This window comes from Gadus chalcogrammus, chromosome 20 (genome assembly GCF_026213295.1).
Source record: "Gadus chalcogrammus isolate NIFS_2021 chromosome 20, NIFS_Gcha_1.0, whole genome shotgun sequence".
Taxonomy (NCBI): domain Eukaryota; kingdom Metazoa; phylum Chordata; class Actinopteri; order Gadiformes; family Gadidae; genus Gadus; species Gadus chalcogrammus.
In genome coordinates, this window is record NC_079431.1 from 16,643,042 (window position 1) to 16,662,574 (window position 19,533).

The 19,533-nt window shown below is 43.1% G+C and overlaps 1 protein-coding gene across 1 annotated transcript in view; it reads left to right on the forward strand.

Annotated features, from left to right (window-relative positions):
- Positions 1 to 6,293: 6,293 nt before the first annotated feature.
- Positions 6,294 to 19,533, forward strand: part of col5a2a (collagen, type V, alpha 2a) — a 40,717-nt gene continuing 27,477 nt past the window's right edge. The window contains exon 1 of the mRNA XM_056580572.1: positions 6,294 to 6,657. Coding sequence (XP_056436547.1) covers positions 6,582 to 6,657 — 76 coding nt within the window. The 5' untranslated portion in view covers positions 6,294 to 6,581. The remainder of the gene's footprint in view (positions 6,658 to 19,533) is intronic.

Below are 19,533 nucleotides of genomic sequence, written 5' to 3' on the forward strand. Positions count from 1 at the left end.
AAGACAGAGAGAGAGAGAGAGAGAGAGAGAGAGAGAGAGAGAGAGAGAGAGAGAGAGAGAGAGAGAGAGAGAGAGAGAGAGAGAGAGACCGAAAAACATCCCAGCTCTTGGCAGGGGCAGAGGGACTGCTCCTGGAGTGGTTCAGTACAGTGGAAGGTACACCAGTAGAAGGAGAAGAATAAGAAGGTAGTCCAGAGAAGGTTGTTCTCCCTGTGAAGGAAATTTGTTGGTGGCTTACATTTCCGCAGAGACTCCAGAGGGGCGGGGGCTGGGGGAGGACGGGGGTTTGGGGGGGAAGTGGCTGCCAAGGCAACTGAGTCCTTCATGGGAATTCTCATTTTTCATACAGAAAAGTTGATCTTGCGCAACGTGAAGAAGGAAATAACTAGAACACTTGTGATGCAACAAAAGTGAGAATCCCTGAGACTTAGAATTGTACGCAGACTGTCTTTGAGTAAACACACAACATGATGGGTTTGGACTTCGCACACATGTGCTTCTCATCTGCTTGAATACTTTCCTGCTCTTTCATGCAGGGTCTACAAGGGAAGCGGAACGGGTCTCCCCACTGCATTAAAGAGGCAGTGGAAAAATGCTTGTCCTTGGTCATAGATGACTACTGTGACTGAGTAACCGTCGGCTGTCTGATGGTGTGTGTGTGTGTGTGTGTGTGTGTGTGTGTGTGTGTGTGTGTGTGTGTGTGTGTGTGTGTGTGTGTGTGTGTGTGGGGGGCTTAGGCAAAATACACAGTTTATTGCCATATTTTGGCAGACATAGTCTTGGAAACTCACTCGCAGTTCTAATTATTTCCATTCTCTTTTGGCGTCCCAGGCTGGGGTTATTCTACCCCCTTTGACCACAGTGAGCCCCCTCCCCTCCTCCCCTATCCCCAGCCCTGCTCATAGATTCCTCCCTGCATCTGATCCACATGAGGCCAGTATGTCCAGACGATACTACACAATCAAGAGCTTTTCAAGAAGATTAGTCGATATTTTATGGATGTTATACCTTCTTTATTTCTTTGTTAAAGGTCCCATGACATGAAAATCTCACTTTGTGAGGTTTTCTATCATAAATATGAGTTCCCCTAGCCTGCCTATGGTCCCCCAGTGGCTAAAACTTGCGTTTGGTGTAAAACGAGCACTAGCTGTTCTGCTCGCCATTGAAAAAAACGGAGGCTCAAGCGCGCTGATTTGGAATGTCTTTATTTATGTCGTCATAAAGCATCTAAGCTCCTCCCCTTACTCTGCCTGGCCCGCCCAGAGACGTTGGCCCGCCAATGAGACACGACCGTGCGAGCGCCACATGTGTGTGTGTGTGTGAATACACACACTGTAACGCAAGTGTTTCTTGTCGGTTCTTTGACGTCTCTTGTATTTCCACAACGAGACAGTGGGGGTTATCTGAGCCATGGTTGAGAAGGAATTGGGGGAAAGGAACTTTGGCTTTGACTCGCTGAAGTACATGAACTGCAACATGCCGCCGGTTTCCGCGAGGCACCATCGCCCGCAGCGGGCAGCCGGCAGCCGGCAGCAGGCAGAAAGTGGAAGAACCAGAGACGTTGCAGAACCCGACAAAGTCGTTTGTGATTCATAATACCGTCTGGAGGCGCACACTGCTTTTGGCCGTGATAATATGTATTATATGATATTATTTAGATATAGAGCTCCAGGACAGTAACGCAAGTGTTGTACCCTTCCTTGTTATTTGGATAACTGTTCTGCTTTTGGTGTTATGGCGCATAACACGTCGGACTCTCGTCCCTGGTATTTTTACCAGGGACGAGACTCATAGTGGGGGTTATCTCAGCCAAGGTTGAGAATGAATTGGGGTGAAGGAACTTTGGCTTTGACTCCCTCAAGAACATGAACCACGACATGGAGGAGAAAGGGATTGTTGGCGGCGAATGTCTCCCGCTTGAGCCCCGCTGAGGGACCACCGCCGGAGGCGGAGGTGCCTAAGCGCTGCCCGGCAACAATCCCTTTATAATATAATAATATATATTATATGATATAGATATCTATGTAGGCTATATGATAATATTTAGGTATAGAGCTCCAGGACTCCCGTGTGTTCTAGAATATTTACAGAACACGGCTAAAGGCTGTGTGCGCCTCGCCATCGCAATACATCCACTGTAAACAGAGCGCATGGTACCGTGGCTGCAAGCTGCTCAGGGCCACAACCCCACCCTCCTCCTTGACCCGCCTCGCTCCTCCTCATTTGCATTATAGCTACAGACACCAAAACAGCGCATTTGGGGGAAGCTCAATGTGCGACTGGCTCGGAGTGGCTGTAACTCTGCACCACGGCTGAATTTCGGGAACGTCTTTGAATACTGTGTTAGTTGCCCACTAATACCTATATTAAAGAATACATGAAATAGCATGTCAAGGGACCTTTAATTAAGTATGTAGCTTTAAAAGGCAAATTGAAGACAGGGTTAGGGTTAGGGTTAAACCAAAATTCACGATACTGACTTCTAATGACAAGAATCGCAGAAGCTAGTCTTAATGCAGTTGTGGTTAAACCCATGGATGAGCGGCATCAATATTAAATCAGATTCAAGGATAGCTAAAAAGGCCAGTTCCTGTGAAAGCTGGGTTTTTTCTATCATGTGAAATATGGTGGTTACAATTAATAAATCACTAAATTAATCAATGGTTCTTACACAGCATTGTACACAGTGCTGTGTAAGAACAGACCAAAATAAGACATTGTCGGGGGAGATACATTGTTGGGAGACTTTTGACTGGAGGGTGAATCTAAATAAAATTCCTGTTAGTCATCTTCCTTTTACATAACCTCATTAACAGGCCAGCAGAATATTTGATCTCATCCAGGATGGTGTCACGTTAAGCCTAAGCCCTGAATGGCTAGGCTAGCTCTGACGTGCTAGGCACTTTAACCGCCAGCCCCATTGCTATTCGACACACCATTTAAGTCAATGGTATGACTTCAGAAAGGTTCCTCAAAAGGTTCCTTTCTCTCCAGTGGTCCAGTCAAGGAAAGTTCATACGCATTTTTGCAAGATGATATCAATCAGAAAGCAACAGTGGGTGATTATCCCAAAGGCTGAGTTTCTGATTTGAAATATCCATAACTTTTTTTATTCCTGAATTAGCGTGATGACAGCATACTTTCATGTCTGCTCTTGCTTTTGGGTAACAGGAAACCAAGGTTTGTAGATAAATTTTTGCGCTGTTATATGAGCTGAGAAGATTATCAGGCAATAAGGAATAGGCCAGACATCGAGAGCCTGGAAGTGAAAAGATAATGATAAGAAGTACAAATACTTTACATTTTATGTGAAGTATGCATGAAAGAAAAGGTCAACATTTCCTCATTGTTAAAGGTACATTAATGTAAAATTAGCATCCAGCAGGATAAACTTGACATTAGTATGTTTTAATATTCACTAATGAAAATTAAAATAAGTATTTAGGTGTTTATTTTACTGATTTGTGCCGTGCCCGACTACGATATCCCCCCGTCCCCACTAGTAATGTTGTTCCATACCCGAGTACGTTTCTGCATCTACACTTTTCATTTGTTTATGTTGTGCCCCAAGTGTAGAGAAGAGGGTTTGGGGGTTTATTGCCCCTGTACAGTCATACCTGCTATCTCCCTTCTAAGCAATGACTACATATGTAAACATAATTTAATCAAGGAACCTCATCAGTTGGCTACTTGATGCCGTCATAGAGGTGGACATGATTTTGAAAGTAGAATACCTGGAAAGGGAAAGGGAGGGGTAAGATGAGCATTCAGTTGGTTGCAATCTAAAACCTGACCACTAGATGCCACTTATTTCTATCCAACCTCCTTTAAACATTTGCTCAAGATCGATATCTTACGTAGTCTGTTTACAATGATTTGATAGCACATTTATTATACAAACATTTTACTGTTCATAGAAATTCCAATACTACTGGAGTGCAATGTGAAACTTTTAGTATTTTCGCAGTATGGGTACATGTTTACACCTTACTGTCATTGGCAAAATAACTCCTAACCCTCCTAACCCTAACTCCTAACTCCTAGAATTTCCTAACCCAGCCTCAAGTTAGATGCTATGAAGCTACACCTCCATGAAATTGATCAACCATGTCCTGTTCTATGGTTATGTTAAGTGTGTGATAAACAGTTTGGGGTGGGGGATTCAGGGCTTGTCAGAACTTGACGTAAATGGCCACAGTCCGGGAAAAGTAAACCAAGTCATAAATCACCTCATTTGTGTTCCTGAGCAGTACCGTTTGGTTCAATATTTGCAACCAATGGTTCACCCCCTCTACCACCACTAGAACACACATCGACGCACGTAGAAGATTGTACTTGTTGTTTACACAATAAACCGGGGCACTCCTCACTAAGGACTTTTAACTTCACTCTCAAACAAAGGCGTTGTAGGTCGGTGTCCTAATCAAGCAGGCAGGAAACAAAACCCTCATTCTTTACAATTGATTCTTCTTGGAGTCTATGTACTCTTCCACATGCTGAAAAAACTGTTGCTTTAACAGTGTCTTGTGTCATCTGACCTAGCCACTGAAAATACAGATCGACCCCTGCAGGACAAGAGCTTTGGAAAAGAGAGGAGGAGTTTATTTTTACTATTTTTTTGCTTTTTGCTTGGGGCCACTTTTTGTTTGTGGGCTGGGCTGAAAGAAAACAGCTGTCTTTGCAATCAACCCAATTCTTGCTAGCTCCCTCCCACACACTTAACTCAACTCCATGGTCTGCCTTAAAGTTTATCACTGAATGCTCCAAGCACCCTGGCATACATACCTAACACTTTTAGCTATGGAACTGCCGAAAAGGCGTTGCTCTTTTTACAAGCATAGGGACATTTATTAGCATTCAGTTCTACTTGATGCTGGAATTCAACCAAAGAACATTGAAAGATAAAATCAAAATCTGAAGCAAGGCCAAATGAGGATCATCAAACCCAGCACTGGATTGGTACCCAATTACATATAATTTTTCACCTGGGCTTGATCCCTGGTCTCCATCCTGTAGGTTTCCTACCATGCACTTCACATGTGCAGCAGCCACAGTGGTTGGTTTTTCTCACTGGTAGTCCATTTGGTCATATTTTATTTACAGTATTCACAGCAGAAGCGTCTGCTAGCAAGGTCATAACACGTGACTGCTGGACCTGTAGTTCTTAGATCACAACCGCCCGAGCTGGATATGTCTTTCAACCATTTCTCCTTGGCGATACCTCTCTCCCTCCCTCCCGCAGATTATTCAATGGACTTCTTATGTCCAGCCTCACTGGACTTACTTCTGAACGGAACAGCCTCCTTCAGGAATGAGACCTAAGGAGTCTCGATTCAGTTGTCATTCTTTTCTTAGGTTGTTCGAATTTGTATTGAATAAATGTCCAAACATGATGTTGTTGTTGATGTTGGGGGGTTGAGAACAAATCAGAAGTAAAAACGAGGAGACAGGGGAGATGCAACCTAGTTTGGATCAAGATCTGAACCGTCTGGATGTGTGTTTTATTCATCCCTGGGGGGGACATCAGAAGCTTCTGTGACAGCAGATGAAGAAGGCCTAACCTGACCATGTTTTTGAACACTGTCTTCAGAGCTGGAATTCCAAGCAGGTTCTCTGTTCATAGCAGGGTGCAAGAGCTGTTGACCCCCTAGGAGTTCTCCCTCTAAATTTAAACCCAGCTTCGCTGACACGGCCACCTAGAGAAACGGCCACCCACAGTGCTCCCAGTTTCACACTTTCCATTTGTCTTTCGGCATTCTTGCTTTGTTTGACCCATTTCTTTGTAAAGTTATGACTGTTAGCTCAAACTAGCAAGTCAAGACCAATAATGCCATTCTTCAATCGTAAGATGAGATGTCCTTTGCCCAGGTCTGTTCTCCTTGTCGCCGGATTCCGTGTGAGAGACAATGAGTGTGATTAAATCTATTCGTATTGTTTAATAGGACATTTTAACAGGGCTTTCCAGCGCCCTGCTCGGCTTTGGAACTCAAGGCTCCTCAATAAAACTGCACTTTTATGACCTTGCTTAGTACTAACCCTTGCAAGACACACAGAACCAAAGAACAAAAACGACAAATACGACTCAGCACATCTGTTGCCTTTCATCTCATTCACCAAATTAAGTTTTTTAGGTCAGAACTTTCTTAATCCATTTAGTAAATCAACTGACAAAATGGAGGAACCCGAGGCACTGGAAAGAAGGAGAGGTCGTTGTTGAGAACATGGGTGTAGTTCCTCCCTTCGAGCTACACGGCCCTACGGGAGGAGGACAGCTCGTGGAGGGAGAGAGAGAGAGAGAGGGCTGACAAAAGGAGGAGGCAGAATTAGGCCCGCCAGCATTCTTCTGGTTTGAAGCTGTAACTACCCACAGAGGAAGAAAAAAAGGAGGCTCCAGTGCAGAGTGGGCTGGGGTTGGGTCTGCTTGCAGCTTACAAGGACACACGCGCTTGTCTTCATGGTGGGGTGCTGATAACCAGAGCTATCTTTTTTATTCTTCTTTCATTTTCCCCTCCCTGTTTTTTCATCCCCCCTTTTTGCCCTTATTTTTGTGTACGGAGGAGGCTCATGTCTCTATCATAGACATGATGGGATTTGTGCATTTAAGGACATTCTTATTGCTGGTGGTGCCTGTGGCGCAGGTCCTCTGCCAAAACAGTGGTGAGTACATTCCTGTGCCGCTTTTTTATTGTGTCTTCCTATTGTGGATGTTGGCATCCCCGTATCATGTTATGGCTGTCTGTGATAATGCTCTGTTGTGTGGAGCGAGAACATGACTTGGTTGTTGTCTCCTAGCTTCACCTTTTCGGTTCCACTGGTCTGGATGCACAGAAGACATTGTCAACCGTTATCTGGAGGGGTGGGGGGTGGAAAACTAAATCAATTCAATATGGCTGTACTTTTTCTGTTGGGTTTTGTGTTGTTGTTAATGTAGTTTGTGGAGTTGAGGGATCTTTTTTTTTTACACACTTAGAGTTTCAGTTAAATCGATGTTGATTCATACCCCCCCCCCTCCCCAACAGACACACACACACACACACACACACACACACACACACACACACACACACACACACACACACACACACACACACACACACACACACACACACACACACACACACACACACACCATGATTGCTAATCTGAACCAGCTGTGAATGATATCATGGCAAGAAACTATGAATTGTTGCTGGAAATTATGGAGATGTTGCTGTCTATCTTCAGGGCGGGGAGGGGGGGTTACATCTGTTCTGGACTGTTTTAAGGGGACTTTGGTACTTCTTTGAGAACAGATCAAATACACTCAAGAGCGCGGAATAAATGCAGTTGGAAAAAGCAGCCCCCTGCTCGTCAGGTTACATCTTTCAGCGTTCATGGGTGATGTCACCCTCAAGCACCCAGAAAAAAAGAGCAAGGGCTTGTGTTACACACCGGCGGCCAAACGTTTACCTTCATATGAGCTGTTACCAACAGAAACACCTCCAGCAGCCCCCGCAGCACCCGACCTCCACCCCCACCCCCACTACCCCCACCCCCCGTCCAATTCCCCAATCACACGTTGTACATCTGCGGAAAGTATTTAGACGCCAAGCTCTCTTTGTGGGAAGCAGCCTGCGCGGTAATGCAGGGCAGATGTGAGAAGACACAGGAGAAAGAGGGGGAGAGAGAGAGAGGGACAGAGAGAGAGAGAGAGAGAGAGAGAGAGAGAGAGAGAGAGAGAGAGAGAGAGAGAGAGAGAGAGAGAGAGAGAGAGAGAGAGGGGGATGCTGTTGGAGTCACTGAGTCACACCAGACATGGCAAACACCGTGGCTCGTTCTTGTTCCTCCTAAAACCTGGCCGTGTCTAGGACTAGCATCACCTGAGAGCTGTTGTCTTTTCTTCTTTTTTTTTGGTCAAACTGTGTGACACCCTACCCTCCCCATCCCCCCCTTTCCTTTAGCCACCCCCTCATCCACCCAGCCCCCAACCAACACACACTCTCGCTCAGACAGAAATACGACACCAATTTACTTTTTCCAATTTGGACCGTTTGACTTTGAGGTGATGTCATAGGGACAGTGTTGTTTCTGCCGATGATGTCATTAGCCAAGAGCTAATGGCAACGTTTCAACGCCGGAAAGTTAAGAGCAGGGGCACAAGGGGGGACGTGCTTTTTATGTCTGTTTGTAACAATGATGAATAGATTGAGCAATTAATCTTTCTTATGCAAACACAATTTGTAATGTATTTATGGTTTAATGCTACTTTTTAATTTGAACTATACCTGACTCAGAACTCTATTGGATGTGCCATCAGATAGTGCGCCACCTGGTGGTAAAAGGTAAACAGCAGTTGGACTAAGATAGCCAAAATCTTTTCTCACTTTAAAAGAAGTATACATTTTTTCATCTTTCAAATCTTTTCAGCCTTGGAAATAAAACAATACAAATAGTTTACTGGTTGTTTGATGACATTCCATCAAATGTTTGAACATGCATGTATAAAACTCCCAGTGAGATATTTTGACATTTGTTCCATCACCATTATAAGGAATTGTCTGTCCATATTTGCACATGTGAAACCACACAGTCCCCTAGTGTGGTCGGAGACGGTACTGCACCTCAGCGACCTCTAATGACAGTGGAAAATATTATTTGTGGCAGATAAAACAATAACTTTCTAGTGTGTATTTAAGGGGGTCTGGGACAATAAATAGTGGTTTCTTGCTAAGAACATAAAGCGAATAATTTAGATATCTAGGTGTAGGAGCTAAGTAGGCCAGCTAAATTATTGTGCTTCCATTTTGTAAAATATTACATTTTTACTATGATATGCTAAACATCCAAACGTATGCTATACACAATAGAGGTATTGGATTTAAGATAGGAATAGGGAGAATTGTGGCTGACTGGCTGTGTCAATTACCAACGCTTACCCATTTTATTTAAATCTTTATATGGAAAACTTTGACTTCAAACTGGCTGTTAAATGTTGATGAAAATGTGCAATTACAAACAGGCAGACTGTCTCAGAGAACTCTTGGAAGACAAATTCAATATTTATCTGCTCAGTAAAATAAAAGTGTCCAAAATGTGGTTTAGGCAGTGAAGTTCTTTTCTTAAATAAATAAAAAATAAAATAAAACACAGGCCAAATCTGAGTAGATACACATTGTTACAATCTGGCACATTGAAGGCTAGAAACATATTTGAGCAAATGTTGAAAGTTCTGGTGATCATTGCCGTTATCAATTGTGAATAGAGGTTCATATGTTGAACATTTGGCCCAAGAGGAGATTCAAGTTGAGTTAACTTTGAGATTCACAGTAAAATTGGATTCACAGTATAAGTAGGGCAGACTTTTAGAAGTGGTTTGAGATCTCTTTAGTCAGCAAGTACAGTTTAAGGTTATTCATGAAAAGGACGAAAAATTGCGTAAATAGATGACTGGCTGGAGCAATATACAGGGTTAGTCTGAGTCAACTGTGTGTGTCTGTGTGTGTTTGAAAAAGACCTCTCCTATTGGTTGACAATGGCTGTAAAACATCTTCAAAGATGGACGCCACTTAGGGTTGCACATCAAAGAAACTGGTGTTTAGCATCTCAGTGTTTGTCAAACAAATACACTCAGTTCATTACAGACTACATCATAACGCTGCCCATACATTATCACAGCCAAGACTGCAACACTGTTCTCCATTTTACCTTCTCACTGGAACATATGACACAAAGACTTTTTTTTCTGTTTTCTATTCAAATCAACTTAAATCCTAAATTAGTTCCAGTTGTTCCAGTTGTTGCCACATCTCCGCTGCACATTGCAACCACCAAACAGACTGTTTTCTACCAAAGCCTAAACGTCCAAACATGTGAATTCAAGCGGGTCCACAGACGAAATGTTTGATGAGGAACACATGCTGCATTTCTCAGCTATGACTTGATTACATGCCTCTGTTCTTCTAACATTGTTGGGGAACACAAGAAGTCTTCAGGAAGGGGAAGAATCCTCCTTAAACCTCTGCGTTTGAATCAGAAAGTGTTATCAGTTGTTTTTTTGGTTACATACTTGTGGTAGATAGTTAGTCCTGGAGGGTGTAGGTGGGGGACCGAAATACACATACACAAACACACACACACACAAACACACACAGAGGCGCCTGAGCTGATAGGCTCTCTATTGAGGCCTGGTGCCTACAAACTCTGCACCATGGGAACCACTTAAAAACCAAATGATTCCAGTCAGCAAATGGAGGCCTGGGTCTGGGTGGGGAGAAGGTGGGTCGTGCGATGACTTCCAGATGTTGAAAAGGATTGCTTTTTGGCAGCTTGTGCAGCGAATATTAAAACAAAGCTTGTTGCCCCGAAGGAAATTATAGGTGCAGGAAGTGCAATGGCTCATGGGTAATAATAGCGGCGGGTTGTGAACCAATCACAGAGCGTCAAATTCGGTACCTTCCGATTGCAGTGGCTTGTGGGAAAATCTTGTGTGCACGGTCCTCGCAAAACGCACCTCTGTGGTTTGAGTGCAAACCAATGATTTAGGAAGTGCTTAACCGTGCAATTAGGGTGCTCCTTCTGACAGGCTTCCTGTAGTGATTGAGTGGCACTTCCTCCCTCTCATGTGGACCCTGTGATCCACACGCACGAGCACTAGCAGATGTGCATGATCAGATGTGCATGAGCATTAGCGCTCTGGCTCTGACTGGATTATTAACACAAGCCGAAATGCATATCAATCATTCTGGCTCATGTACCTTTTTTAAAATCTTATTAGCATTGTTGAAGATATCACTTATACTCTGATGACATGGTGTTTATATTAGATAATTCACTATTTTAACACCATCTATGCAGCACTTAATGGAGTAGATCACATGGTTGCTAAATCAATATGACAAACTGTCATTTCTAGAGACCTATTTAATCTCTATTTGTAAGTGATTATTTGTACATGCATTAACAAAAAAAAATAAAAAAAATACCAGCTCTGCAGCAATAGAGAAATCCACATCGACATTGCAGATACCCCTGGCTCAGATCAGACAGTATTTAAATGAAGACGCTCTGGGGAACCACAGGCCGTGCTGTGGCCTCGATGCGGTGTCCAAACCACGTGGCACGTGTTTACACAGCTACTTGTGGTTTCTTCCAGGGGATCGAGGAGAGGACTGTTGCCCTTTGGGGCTTAGCCACGGCAGGTTGGCAGGACTTAGGCTAATGTAGCACTCTCTCTCTCTCTGAGCCTGTTCCCCTTCCTCGCCCGCTGACTGCTGTAAATGGCTGGCGTAACTCCTTCAAATCATCCAATGTCATCACGTGTCATGGGGAGCATTTTACTTTCACTCTTTCCCGTTCTCAGACTCTCGGTTTCTGTGTGTGTCCCTCTTAGGTCCTAAGGTGTGGTTCTACAATCAGTGCTGTTCTCTAGCCTCTTCTCCTGATGGTTTTTGAGTCACATTGGTGCCGATTTAATTATGGTTTCAATGTACATCCATACAGCTGAATACATTTGCTAATTGCTTATTTATGTGTGAATTCAAATACATCGAGCTGGCATTCAGCACATCATAAAAACTCCATCGTACTACCAAGCACTTTGTCGAGGATATATGGTTTCTTTACCAACCGGTCCTTACGCACCGCTAAGCGAAAACTGTACACCATAATTGCAGCCTACGGTCAGACATAAAGTCTAAGTGGTGTCTGGGCTGTGTACGTTTCGCCCGCCGAACATGGCCTGCATGGCCGCCAGTGGCTAACTACGACAGCAATGTAGCCATGAAATTATGGTTTAGGCCCGTAAAGAAAAACATGGTGGAACTGCCCGTGACTGACTGAAAGGTTAACGCTTTCTTTTGTGAAGGCTCTGAGTGACCCTTCTGCAATATTACTAATAATACATTAGGAAATTAAAGGAAAAAGAACTGAAAGGAAACACACACATTACTGGATTATAGCTGTGGCGCTTATGGCCCTAAATGAGGAACAGAAGTGAACCGGACCCTTTATTGTGTCCCAGAACCGTGTGTTCAGTGTGCTGGATGGGCACCATGACTGAGCTGGACTACATGTCCCTACATTCCTCTCCTCTCTACACTCTGATACATACACGGTGTCATCCTGAAGAATCACATCTCAATATCAGAGCACGCAGCGAGGCTCTAGAAACGCATTTATTCGTAGGCTCATGTTTTCATTACACATTTGGAGATTCCTGCAGAATCTAACTTTCAGATGGAAATGGGCTACGTTCTTCAGAAGTTCCTTCCATAGCAAACAGCATGGCCGGGATTTTGCTCCACCTGCCATGGACTTGTTTAGAAGCGGAGGGAGGATTTGATATAATATTCTCTGAAATGCTGCTCAAATAACTCCTATTGTCTGGAAGAGTAAATGCATTTCAAGCTGGGACTCGCCTTCAGCCATGATCCCTTTGAAGTTCAGCAGAAAGTCCAATGTGATGAAAGAGGAGGGTTAATCAGGATCTATGGATTAAATACACGGCTGAAACAAAACCCCAAAGATTAGCATTGGTTCAGGTGAACTTAATAAGATTTTTTTTTTCCTCAAGTGGATGCAAAGGGATTTTCCACACACTTTCAATGCAGTCCACTGTTCTTTCTCAAAATTGTGGTTTTATTTGTCAGCGATCTGGATGGGTCTATAAGCAGTTAAGCTGAGAGAACAGGAAGCATTCCTTGAACACAATGCAAGTCTGTGCCTTCTCTTACCCATCTGCCCTCAGTGGTCAATTCTAGGGTTTGGAACAAACGCTGCTCACACCAGTCCAGACCGAGATGATGTGGAAATGTCTGCATGTATTCAGTGACTCATGGCTACCATTTAACACACATCATTTCCCTAGTGGAGGGAGGTGCTTCAGCACAGCCAGAGAGAAAGGAAAGAGACAGAGAGCGAGAGAGAGAGTGGGTGAGAGAGAAAGAGAGAGAGAGAGAGAGACAGAGAGAGAGAAAGAGAGAGAGATGAGGAACAATTGAAATGAAGTTTCAGTTTCATAGACTATATTTTACTTTACTTTTTCCTTCAGTTGATCTCATGAAAAAGGCTTATATATATCCCATAATGTTTATAGTGATAGATCGTTATCAACTAAAGAGCAAAACATAAGAATGTATTTAAAGTGTTTATCTACCACAAAAATGTTTATGATGCTGATGTCAATGTGGCTTGAAAATAAACTACAACTTAGTTATTCTTGTATACACTACAATGGGATCACAGCAAAGAGGCTTGAATACCCCCCCCCCCCCCCACACACCCCTCTCATGAACTAAACAAAATGGAGAAACACTAACGAGTTCTTCGTCTCTGGATGGACTATTTAGACGTCTATAAACCAAGTGATGGTTGAATGTTTGGAAAGAAAATAAATAGAGACAAAAGCTCCCCACATGAACACAGCTGTTGCTTGATTGGAGAGCGCGCAAGGCGTCATTATTCCAAATGTCCAATTACTACGCCATTGTTACGTCCTCTGTTTGCATGCACTGTGGGAAAAGAAAATGTGCAACATAAAAATAAATAAAGATTGTTCTGTCAAAATCCCTCCCTCCTCCGTTCCTAAGTTGCTTAATCATTCAATGATTTCTTTGTCTTGCGGTTTACAGTATGTGTTTGTGTGTGGAGCGTCTGAGTATGCCTGTATACGTCTGTGGTGCGTGTGTGTACATTAAAGTAAAGATGGGGAGGAGCACGAGGATAGAGAGGAGGAGTAGGGAGAGGAGCCAAGCTGGGGGAGGAGAGAGGGAGGAGATGAGGTCACAACTGTGAGGGTGGAGAAATCAGTGAAGAAAGAATTGACCCCCCCCCACCCAAAATCCTGTGGCGTCTGCCCCACCCCCCTTCCCCCCAGCCCCAGATCAACCCATTGGGCGTGTGTCATCGAGGACACCATTTCCCCCCTCCCCTTATCCTTCCCCTGATATACTGGCCTATCTTCAGGACAGGAAGTTGTGTCAAGTAGGAATTTCCTCCATAACAGATCCACTCTGCTTGCTTTTCTTACCTGCTTTTTTTGGAAACTTCGGCCAGACATAGTGAAAATGTTTCTCTTGATTATATACAAGCCCTCTCAGCGATGTCTTCAACTCGGCAAGGTGTGCAAGACTCACTCACTAAGAGAAAACATGACACGACATTCAAAGTGCTGAGTCTTTGGTTTTGATTCACATATGAGGAGAACAGTAGATTAGAACCAGAAGTAGAGATGGAGCGATGGAATGAAGGGGGGATGGATAGAAGGGGAGATCCTGAAGCAGAGACAGATTCTTTCTGTTATGCTTTTATGTCCTGCAATGCCATGGAATGATATTACATTTTTTAAAGGCATTATTTTGCCTGGATTTGTATGTGATTAGCAGACAGACATCCCTAACTGTGATTCTTACAGCACCCGTAATATAGCTTTGACCAAATGAAGACAGTGGTAACAAACGAGTGTGTGTGTGTGTGTGTGTGTGTGTGTGTGTGTGTGTGTGTGTGTGTGTGTGTGTGTGTGTGTGTGTGTGTGTGTGTGTGTGTGTGTGTGTGTGTGTCTGTGTCTTGGTCTTTAGGAAATCAGGCCAGTGTTGATATGAACCGGCTTAGTTTAAAGTCTGACTGAACATAATAGATGTTTATAATGAAGCTGTTGCGTTGTGGATCCTAGTTGCGTTGTGGACATCTTGTCAGCCTCTCCACCAGCTGTGTGGCCTAACCATCACTTTGGTTGAATGGGGGGGGGTTCCACAAACATAAAGACATAGATCCCCCACAATGTAAACTCATTATGCTGGAGGAAGGTTGAGAAAGATTACTTTCTTTGGTAACTTGAGATAATAAACCCCAGTATAAACTGTTGAGCAGGTCCAGGTTCACTTCCAAAAAGAGAACCAAACCACCCTCATTAGGGTAGAGTAAACACACCCATAGCCTGGAGGTGGGATGACTTACCTCTGTTAGGGAACAGGTCCCCAACATTGGACCTCATCTACTACCATGAACTGCAGTTGTTCATTCATAATCATTTGCATTTTCCCCAGATTATGAATTCACTTATTCCTATGTGTATTCATCTTAATGTATTCGTCAGTCAAGGGTGAGAGGTTGTACGGTCTAGTCCTGTGTCTCTTTCACCTCAGAGAGGCTGTATGGTGTGTTTTAGTAACCATGCATGAGCACATGCCAGCCTAATTTAATGTATATAACTGAATTATAACTTTGCCTGGAGCTGAAAATATGCAATTTCATTATCTCATTATCTCTGCTCCCTAAATCCCACTCTTGGTTTTGATTTGTGGATTTGAGAAGGAATATTAAACAGACACATAACCTTACAATGAATACACATTTGTACCACAATGTTTTACAAAGATACCCATTCTTTTATAAATGTGAAAATCCAACAGTTAGTGGCTGGGTATGCTCAGAATATTCAAATCCATCAATATTATATCAATACAGCCAGACAGACATACTTGCTTTAGACCAGTCCTGCTGGAAAAATCTTGCAACATTCTTTCCCTTTTAAACATATGCAATTAAGTGCTGATTTGCTGATTTTAAAGAAACCAATGGTTACTTTAGGCTATGAGTGATCATAATGACATTTCAATGAGTGGAAATTTGCCTACCCTTGCCTAACCGTGTCCCTGACTAGCAAACGGACCAATAAGGAATCAGCCCCTTTCGACCCCTTCACCTCTCTCCCCTGGTCTGTACATTCGTCCCCGGCTATGACGGAGATGTAGGACCCAGTAAACTTCAATGGTTCTGCGGAGCCATAAAGAGCAAAGCCATTAATCTTCCCCAGTTCCTCTGGGCACGGGCTTCACAGTGATGTAAGCGTAGGTTAGGGGCCCTGTCGACTAGTCTGACTGGCTGCGCTGTGGTCACTTCTGTCTCCTCAACTACTTGTTCCGCTTGCATGAGCTGAAATTTACGGAAAGATGTATTCAGCAAACTTCATTAAGTGGAGAAGTTTTCTCCTTGAACGCACATTGCTTTAATAATAGATAAGGACATATGAGTAGAGCTCAGTTTCTTCACATCGTCTTAAGAAGAACTTGCCATGTTATGAGCAGTTCTCCTGAAGGTCTTTAATATGAGGCAGGTCTCCTCCTCTGCAGGATATATTATCTTCATAACAAGCGATTCAGACGCAGAATTCACTGGCTTTGTTTCTGATATTGTTGGACCTCAACCCGCTTGTACAACAGCAGCGCTGTAAGTCAAACCTTGCCCCAGAAAGTTTGAACAAGGGTAGGCCTCTGCGGACTGCCTCTTCCACACATAAACACAAAAGATTGGCAGCCTTACACTATTTTCCTACGTAATGAAAACGACTCTACTTTTTCATCAATACTTTCAATTTGTGCAGTCAATCAATCCAAACACCTTGGATAACATTTATTTTTTTAATTGCAGTGCAGACCCACGCTAAAGTGTGTTGGACGAATGTCCTGAATCAAATGTAAATGTTTAATAATTTCCCGTTCCTTGCGGCACCATGATGTACATTAATCTGCAGATGTAAATATTAATGATGCCGTTCCTTTGTTTTGGCCTGAGAAACTGAACTCGGGGCTCTTGGAGTCAGAGTTAGGTGGTGGCCCACCTCGCAGCTGCTTCGAGGCCTTAAATGTAATCAAACAGAGGGGAAGGGTAGAGTGAGAGAGAAAGAGAGACTTATAGATAAACAGCATGAAACAGAGAGAGGGAGTAAGAAGTAAACAACTGAGGGAGTGAGAAAGAGAGAAAGTGGGAGAGAGAAACATAAAGGGACGGAGGGAGGGAGAGATAGAGAGATAAGGAGCAGCAATCAGCAAAGGACTCGATGGGAGAGAGAGAAACTTAGACAGCATGTCAAGGAGACTGAGGTTGTGAGAGAATCAGAGAGAGACACTGAGAGAGTGCGAAAAGGAGAGAGAGAGAGAGATAGAGAGAGAAATAGATTTAAGTTCATCCCTAAAGTACTTTAGGGATGAGGAAGGGCGATAGGAAGTGAATAGAAGTACAGCGATAAGGATATACAGAGAGACGAAAGAAGCAAAAGGAATGCACTGGAGAAAAATGTGAGATCTAAGATAAACGTTTTTTTTCTTTTTTTGCTCAGCTTACCCTACCATTGGTTACATGAGAAAGCTTGCGAAGCCTTTTGAGAGAGGTCAAGTGAAATGTGTTCTAACATATCCCCTCCCTCACATATCCTCCCGCCTGTTACCTTCAGCTACCGACCAGTGACTCATTTGATTCTAACATGCATACTCTTCCCGGTGGCTTTCTGAGTTTTGTTTCTGAGAAATGACTTTATTTATAAACAATCTATTTTGATTGTGTAGTTTACTATGGGTTCTATGTAAAAGCAGAATGCTAGTACATGTTTTCCAGCATTGTAATCCATCAAATCCCAGCAGTGGTTTGGTTTTTGATTCTCTGTCTTCATTATGATTGTGTTTCATTACATTTTAAAGTTTTTTCTTGTGTTTATTTGGTCAAGTTTAACTGCAGACAATAACTCTCCCCTGTCATTGTGTGCGTTATACTGAGGAGTGTGGGGGAACACATGAAGTCCATCTGGATGTGTGTGTGTGGACTGATGCTGCTAACTGTACAGCGTTTGGGTAACAGAGGTAAAGGGAGTCGTTGATGCATTAGGTTAAGACGTTATCAGCAAAGCTCTCTCTTTGAAATGTTGGGAGGTAGGAGGCCTGTCCCTACATGATCGAGTTCTTGCCTAGTCTGTGTTTTTCCATTTTTAGATCAAACCCACTTTTAAGTTTTTTTGGGGAATCTCCTTCCACGGAAAAGCTTCAATTGGAAGAGTACATTTTTAAGAACGTGAATTAAACCAAAATTGTTCCCCCTTCATGGATACAACTGAACATCATTGTTGTTCATAGTTGATGGCCCAAATGTTTCCTATTGCATGTGTTGGCGCCAGGCCGGGAATGTAAGAGAGGTGATGGAACAAGCAGGAACACATTGATCCGACCACCACCTCTCTCCTCTACATGTCCTGCCCCAGGCCAATACACGCTGCCCATGTCACCATGATTGAATACTGCTAAACTACCATGTCCTATTCTATTCACACAAAGCACAGCAAGGCACACCGGGGCTTGTTTTATATGGGAATAAGCATATGGATGGTTAAATAATAAGTTTTACAGTTCTAATTAAAAATATACTATTACAATACCTTTAGTGTATCAGCATGGGACCCATGGGACCCAGTGGGGAAATTTCCAGTCTAAGAATCTACATATTTAAATAATTAGGCATTGGCATAAGCTAAAATTCCTAGCTTATATATATTCCTAGCAGTTCGAGGACGGAAGAAGGGGAAAAAAATCTTGCTTCCTTCCTTTCTTCTATCCATCCTTTTTTTCTTCCTTTGTTTCTTCCTTTCTCTCTCAATGTTCCTTCTCGATAGCCTAGCTCAAAGCTAGCCTCAGCAAAGATTCTCCACTCGGTCGCCATGTGTGTGTGTGTGTGTGTGTGTGTGTGTGTGTGTGTGTGTGTGTGTGTGTGTGTGTGTGTGTGTGTGTGTGTGTGTGTGTGTGTGTGTGTGTGTGTGTGTGTGTGTATGTGTGTGTGTGTGTCTCCATCTGGTTGTGCGATCTGTTGATGTGAGCCAGCGGGGCACCATGACCCCTTGTATATGTTAACGCTCAGCGCTGCTCAACAGGAATGTCTTACGTCACCTCCTACCTAGCTCCACATGCGCAAGTGTCTCCTCTTGTGCACGCTATAAACGTCTGTTTGGATTGAAAAAAATGGAACAGAAATGTTGTATTGTGTTGGTGATCTACCAGATTACTTGATGTTGAATATTTTCCTCCCAAATAACCACAAGGATTTTGACAAACTGAAACGAAGTACAATAGTCTAAAATTGTGATGCATAGGGTTATTAATTTTAAGTTTGTTTCTGTGTCTCTCTCGCTGACACTCGGCCTGGCTGAGATTCTATTGCACTTTTATTGCAGTTTACTGTACTTTTTATTGCAGTGTACCGGGTACACTTTTTGAGGTCATTGTGTGTGCAAATATGGGTGAAGAAAGTTCCAGAACATGCCGTTCTGTCTATTGGCCTAATTTGTCCTGTGGTGTGGATGGGGTGCGCTGGGTTTGATCGTTGTGTTGCTGGATCTAACCGGTGAGGAGATGGACACCACATGTCTGGCCACACTCGACCTGTTTCTGAGACGACCGAAGATGAAACAGCTGCACCTTGACAAGATCTCCATTTCATTCATTATTTTTTCTTTTTCTTTTTTACTTTAAGTTGACTTTGCAGTTTTGCACTACACTTCAATTGTTTTTCCCATGAGAGTATCAATTACAGTATTAAAAGTAAACAATACATGGATTGACCCTTCTTTCTCTGTTTATCTTGATTTTATGAAGAGAAAAAAGATTTTAGGACATTATATTATAGGCAAAGCTCAAAGCAGTATCATCATTTTCAAGGTAGAAAAGTTGTATCTTTTATCTTACGTGTTCTTAGAGATAGCTTGTTGTGATACCGTAAATGATGTGTTACACACCAGAG